The 6,071-nt window shown below is 39.9% G+C and overlaps 3 protein-coding genes across 3 annotated transcripts in view; 2 read left to right on the top strand and 1 right to left on the bottom strand.

Annotated features, from left to right (window-relative positions):
- Positions 1-6,071, top strand: part of LOC142354324 (uncharacterized) — a 498,674-nt gene that overhangs the window by 322,288 nt on the left and 170,315 nt on the right. The gene's annotated exons all lie outside the window — the stretch shown is intronic.
- The window catches only part of LOC142354323 (nicotinamidase-like), a 496,312-nt gene that overhangs the window by 322,282 nt on the left and 167,959 nt on the right, over positions 1-6,071 (top strand). The window lies entirely within an intron of this gene.
- LOC142354114 (uncharacterized) lies at positions 3,137-3,481 on the bottom strand. Its single transcript, XM_075406383.1, has one exon. It carries the CDS (start codon positions 3,479-3,481, stop codon positions 3,137-3,139), a length of 345 nt encoding a protein of 114 aa, XP_075262498.1.

Here is a 6,071-nt window from a genome sequence, read left to right as displayed (position 1 = left end):
ACGATGGACACGATTCTGAATTAACTTTTGAACAATATAAGCTTAATATACCAAAAGTGTTCAGATTTCAACTAAGATTCCGGCTGTGTAATTAAATTTCAGCCAACTTTATAATTCTTTTCATAAAATCGGAGCCTCAATTAATTAAACAATTTGGAGGTCCAGAAAAACTTACAGAATTAGAACAGAACTTAAATGCCAGCTCGAATATTGTTGATTATATCACCAATCGCAAAGAACTCTTTCAAAGTCACCATTGCTAGTCGAGATAGTTGGTTTGACCATTCTATTTAACAAATTTGTGTTAAAAACGGTGGCGCTACTTTATGCCGTCAACATCAGGCCGATTTTTTCATAAATTTGCTACAAGCGAAATTTGTGATTTGTAGAAAGGTCGAATCAGAGACAAAGCCATATTCATCCAGGATTATCCACTAAAACTGTTTCAAAGTTCATGTTCTGAATTTAAACTTGTGAATAATTCATATATTGCGATTAAGAGTAGAAGAAAGCAATATAAAAGCTGTACAATTGTGGTTTTCCTCAAATCAATAGTAGTAGTAGTAGTTCAGGCTTCTGCAATGCACGGGTTGAAGCACACTTGTTGATCGTTATAAATGAGATAGTTTCGAAATAGGGTTACAGTTTTTGCACAGGCAGCAAATTCTCCAAGTGCACATGTCAATTTCGTTAAAACTTCTAAAAAAGAATTTCCAATAAATGTCGCTGATCCGATATTTTATATTTTTGTTGTCTGTAAGGTCTGTGCGTTTGTTGACAATATTATAGAGATAGGCTGTTCTCGACCAGAAATTTTCGTCGCTTTTAAATAATCGTTTTTTCGTAAGTTTGATTTCACATTTCGCGCCTTGTCTCGTCCGATTATTGTTGTTCAAATGTATATACTTTTCTATGGCAATGTTGTATTTATTGTTTATGAGATCACATAGTAGTAATAAGCTGTGAAGTTCGAAGTAAAAAGATAGAGGTAGAATTTTCAGTTTGATTAAACGCTCCTTATATGTGAGAGAAGAACCTATTATCCATTTCGTCGCACTTTTTTGGATTCTTTCGATGAGTACTAGATCGCATTTAGACGGATACCACACTTGACAGGCGTAGGATATAATTGGTACAATGTAACCCTTGTATGCGTTTAATTTAACTTGAGGGAGAGTTCTGTGGTGAAGATTTCTTCTGAGGTACCAAAGTGCTTTAAGATTTTTGGAGGCTCGTGTGCTTGCGTTTTGATGCCAAGTGAGGTTATCACAAACTTGTATTCCGAGATCTTTTTGATGAGACGAGATGTTGAGTTTCATTTTTATTGTAAAGAGTGACTTTTTCTTGAAACATAGGATCTTGCATTTGTTTTCATGGAGGCGCATTTCGTTGTTATTGCACCATTCATTTTATTTCTGGAGATCAATTTGAAGTTCATGTTTGTTATTAGAGAGCAATTTGTAATCATCTGCATAACCTTAGGTTTGACTATTCAATTTTTTGTGGTAAATTTTTTATGTAGACGAGAAAAAGTAGTGACCCCAGGATTGAACCTTGGGGTACGCCGCTAGTGACGTCACGAAGGCTAGACGTTGAGGTTCTATACATGTTGATTGCGGCAAAATCTTTCACCTCATTTTATTGTTCCGACCCCTCTATACACGCAAATGCTTTTTTGTTCAGTCAATGATATACTCATCGAACAGAGTTGTGAGTGGTATCATTCAAAAACGCCCGTCCAGCCTAGAATATGCTATTGAAAAGATTTTGTTAATCTCATTTTCTAGAGCGAGTTATCGTGGTTTAATTTTTCGTGAATATTAGAACAATTTGCGTTTTTTATTCACATTTTCCGGAATTTTGCCTAAAATTTTGTCAATTTCGCTAAAATATGTAAAATATGTAAACAGTAGTACTGTTGATTTTAAGACAAAAAAAGCATTGTTGAATATTTTGATTTATATTTTTGGCCAAAATTTTGGCGAAATAATTCCACATTCAGCCCTTTTCATCAAAAACTGCCAGAAATAAGATTCTTCAGTCCACTTTGGTTAAATTTGCCGGAAGTGCACCCCAAAAAACTAATAACACAATCTTTGTAAACTACAAAGTGAGCCAGTCTTACTTCCACTTCCATTGTGAGTAGTCTGGAATTAAAATTTTGCCGTTTTTTGCTAACTTTACTCCATCATTATCAAAAACTGTTGCGGCTGCTCAAGAATCTCAGCGGAACCGATATATCACAGCCTGGTTCTCGAGTTTTACGCCGGCCTGGTTCTTCACTGGGTTCGATTGACTAACGATCTCGCTGAAATTAGTCGCTCGGCCGTATTAAAGGACTGTAACTTTATTTTTGTTGATTGAAGTTAAGAAAATCCTTAGTGATAGTCTATGTTCAATCTCGTGCTGAAGTTTGTAAGGCTTCAGCCAGTAGCTAGTAATAATGCAAACTTCTCGTTAAGTAGGCTCAACTAACTTATAACTCGCAAGATCTTAAGATCTAGCAAACTTAACAAAAAGACTAAAGTTGTTAAAGAATCAAATTTTAGTCTGTCTGAGAGCCAACTGCTCTTTGTAACAGTTTCTAATGGTTCTAAATACAATATGGTTTCACTATGCAAACAATTGGGTTAAAGTAAATAATCCGCTAAATATCATTTATAACATCATTGTCACTGATCTCTGATTGGTTAATCGAATAAAGTGATTTAAGTCAATGTTTACATAGTAAATGTCAAATTACCGCACTATTTGCTTTTGTTGACATAAGCACTGATGGTACATACGTAACTCTAAATGCCTCAAATGTATGACAAATGACCATTAATAAACACTTAAGGGATCATAGAATTAACAATTTAGCAAAATTAACAATAAATGACAAAATATCCAAAAATGCACTTTTTGCACCATATAAGTGCTAATAGCATCACTTGTAGGTATGATGCAAGGATGTTCGTTGGGTCCATGGATAGCTTAGGGGTTACCCTAACCGTGTGCTAAAACCTTGGGTTGCTCAGGTTTTCCCTTCCCAAAATCGGGGGGGGTGGACAAATTTTCGGTCCCAACTTGTAAAAATTTTCAGTTTTGACCTTTTTTGAGTTTTGGCAAAATTTCAAGTTTCTGAGTTTTGATTTCATTTCTGTTGGTCTGATGGCTCATGCTTCTGTTCATTAGTGGCGCTAACATCGCCGGCCCTGTTTTCGATCTCGGAAACACCATCGTAGAAGACTGGCGCCAATTTCACCACCGGCCTGTTGAATTCGCCATGTGCCATCTTGACTCTCGCTGATCGTACGACGCCATCGTTGCCTTTGAAGACTTGGATGACTCGTCCCATCTTGTACTCACATCGTTTCACTGAATCATCTACCATCCAAACAAGTTCTCCTTCTTTCAGATTTCGCACATGTTCTTTTGACCACTTTGATCTCTGATTCCATTGTGGAAGATATTCACGAGTCCATCTCTTCCAGATCATGTCCGCATATGCTTGAGCCGTTTTGAATGATTTTCTGAGATCATGGTAGCGTTCACTGGATGGCATAAATGGTGCACTTGCACTTTCTCGTCCTAATAGGAAGTGATTGGGTGTAAGAGCTGTCAAATCCTCTGGATCGTCACTTACTGCTGTCAGGGGTCTTGCGTTGAGAATTTGCTCCACAAGACACATCGTTGTATTGAGTACCTCGTCTGTGAGGCTTCGGTTGTCCAAGATTGCAATCATGACCTTCTTGCAACTTTGAACCAGTCTTTCCCAGATTCCACCAAAGTGTGGCGCTCCAGGAGGGTTGAATTTCCAAACAATCTTTTTCTGAGCTAAGTCACTTTCAATCTTAGCTTTGTCCCATTCCTCCATGAATGCTTTGAGTTCCTTGGCTGCTCCAACGAAGTTCGTGCCGTTGTCGCTGATGATGGTATTCGGGTAGCCACGTCTTGCAATGAATCTTGCCACTGCAGCTAGACATGACTCGGTGTCTAATGACTGAGCAACTTCGATGTGTACTGCTCTCGTTGTCAGGCAAGTGAAGAGGCAGCACTATCTCTTCAAGGTACGTCGTAGGAACTTGACTTCGAAGGGTCCGAAGTAGTCAACTCCGGTATGGGTGAATGGGAACACATGTTCATCAAGTCGTTCTCGTGGTAGATCCGCCATCGGTGGGTGAATGGGGTTGGCGTTCCTGTGTCTGCATTTGATACATCTCGACTTGATTTTTCTTAATGCATTTCTCAGTCCGATGATCCAGTATTCTTGTTGGAGCATGTTCCTCACATATTCTGTGCCCTCATGTAGGTTGTCTCGATGTGCTTTCTCCAACAGAAGCTGTACAACTGGATGTTTCGCGGTTAACAATATTGGGTGTTTTGCATTGTAGTCCAGGTTTGAATGCTTCAGTCGGCCTTTCACTCTAATTGTTCCATCTTCCTCTATGAAGGGTGACAATTTGGCAATGTTTAAAACTTTGGAGATTTCTTTGCTGTTTGATATAGACTTCGAAACATTCGGGAAGCTTTCGTTTTGAACAAATCGAAACAGTATTTGCTCTGCTTGATGAATCTCGTCTGCTTTGAGGGGACCCTTCTGTTTTGTCTTGAACCTCATGCAATAGGCAATAAAGTTTCTAATTCGTTTGAAGGAACTGTATCGTCTCCAGTCAAATAGTTGCTCTAGTTTTGCTTCTGTTGCTACAGTACTCGTAACTTGCTCAGGTTAGAGTTCGTTCACTTGGCACCACGGCTTTGGCCACTTTTCTTCATCTGCCTGAAGCCATGCCGGCCCGTTTAGCCATGCGGACTCCTTGAGGCCTTCGATGGACATTCCTCGGGTTCCGATGTCGGCAGGGTTTTCAACACCTTTGACGTGTCTCCATTGATCCATCGATGAGTTTTCCAGTATTTCAGCTGCTCTGTTTGCAACGAATACTTGTTGTTTCTTGTGCGCTGCCTGTAGCCACTGTAGCACTGTTGATGAGTCGGTCCAATGATAGATTTTGCCGATTTTGACATCATGTTCATTGAGTACCTGCCTTCTGAGACGAACTCCGTAGACTGCGGCTTGAAGTTCTAATTTCGGTACCGTCATATGTCTGATGGGTGCCACACGGCATTTCCCTATTACATATGTCAGTTTTAGCGTTGCTTCATCTTGCAGATATGCCACGATGCACATCGCTTCCTCTGATGCATCTGTAAAAATGTGAAGTCTCAAATTTGAACATCCATTTTCGAAATAAAGTCGATTTATCGACATCGTCCTTATTTCTCTCAACTCAGAGCACCAATCACTGAACAGTTTTGAGTGTTCTGCTGACAACTCTTTGTCCCATGCTTGTCCCATTTCTGCCCAAATGCTTTTGAGAAGAAATCGCATTCGTATGGTGAAAGGTGAACATATTCCAAGTGGGTCGAACACTGCTGAGACAAAGGATAGGACAATTCTCTGAGTTATTTTTGCTGGAACTTCTTGCTCAGTTCCACGACAGACAATGAGACTGTCTGTGTCCACATTCCAGTTGAGTCCTAGCATTGAAGATGATTGTGGTTCTGCTTCGAAAGTTTTCACAACTTTCGTTGATCTGTCTGTCTCTGGAATGTGTGACTTGACTTCTTCGTCACTTGCTATCCATTTCGTCAACTTGAAACCACCTTTGATGAGGATGTCTCTGACTTTCTGATAAATTTCAATCGCTTCTTGAGGTGTTCTGACTGACTTGAGGAAGTCGTCCATGTAGAAGTTTCGCTGAACCACTTTGACAAGATTTTCGTCGTTGACTGCATTATCTTTCGCCACTTGGTGCAAGGCGTAATTTGCACAAGTCGGCGAGCTTTTCGCCCCAAAAACGTGTCGTGTGTACTCGTAGACTTCTATCCTCCGCTCTGGATCTTCTCTCCAGAGGAATCGTAAACATCGGCTGTCATCTTTTGGGACAGCTACTTGAAGAAACATTGCTTCTATGTCGGCTGATAAGGCTATTTGGTGTTCTCGGAAGCGAAAGATGATTCCGATCAAACTCTGCAGCAGGTCTGGCCCAGGTAGAAGTTTGTCGTTTAGGGCTACACCTTGATACTTC

This window comes from Convolutriloba macropyga, chromosome 15 (assembly GCF_964194025.1).
Source record: "Convolutriloba macropyga chromosome 15, txConMacr16.3, whole genome shotgun sequence".
Lineage (NCBI taxonomy): Eukaryota > Metazoa > Xenacoelomorpha > Acoela > Convolutidae > Convolutriloba > Convolutriloba macropyga.
Note: the sequence above shows the minus strand (reverse complement) of the source record. Positions and strands in the feature narration are given on the sequence as shown.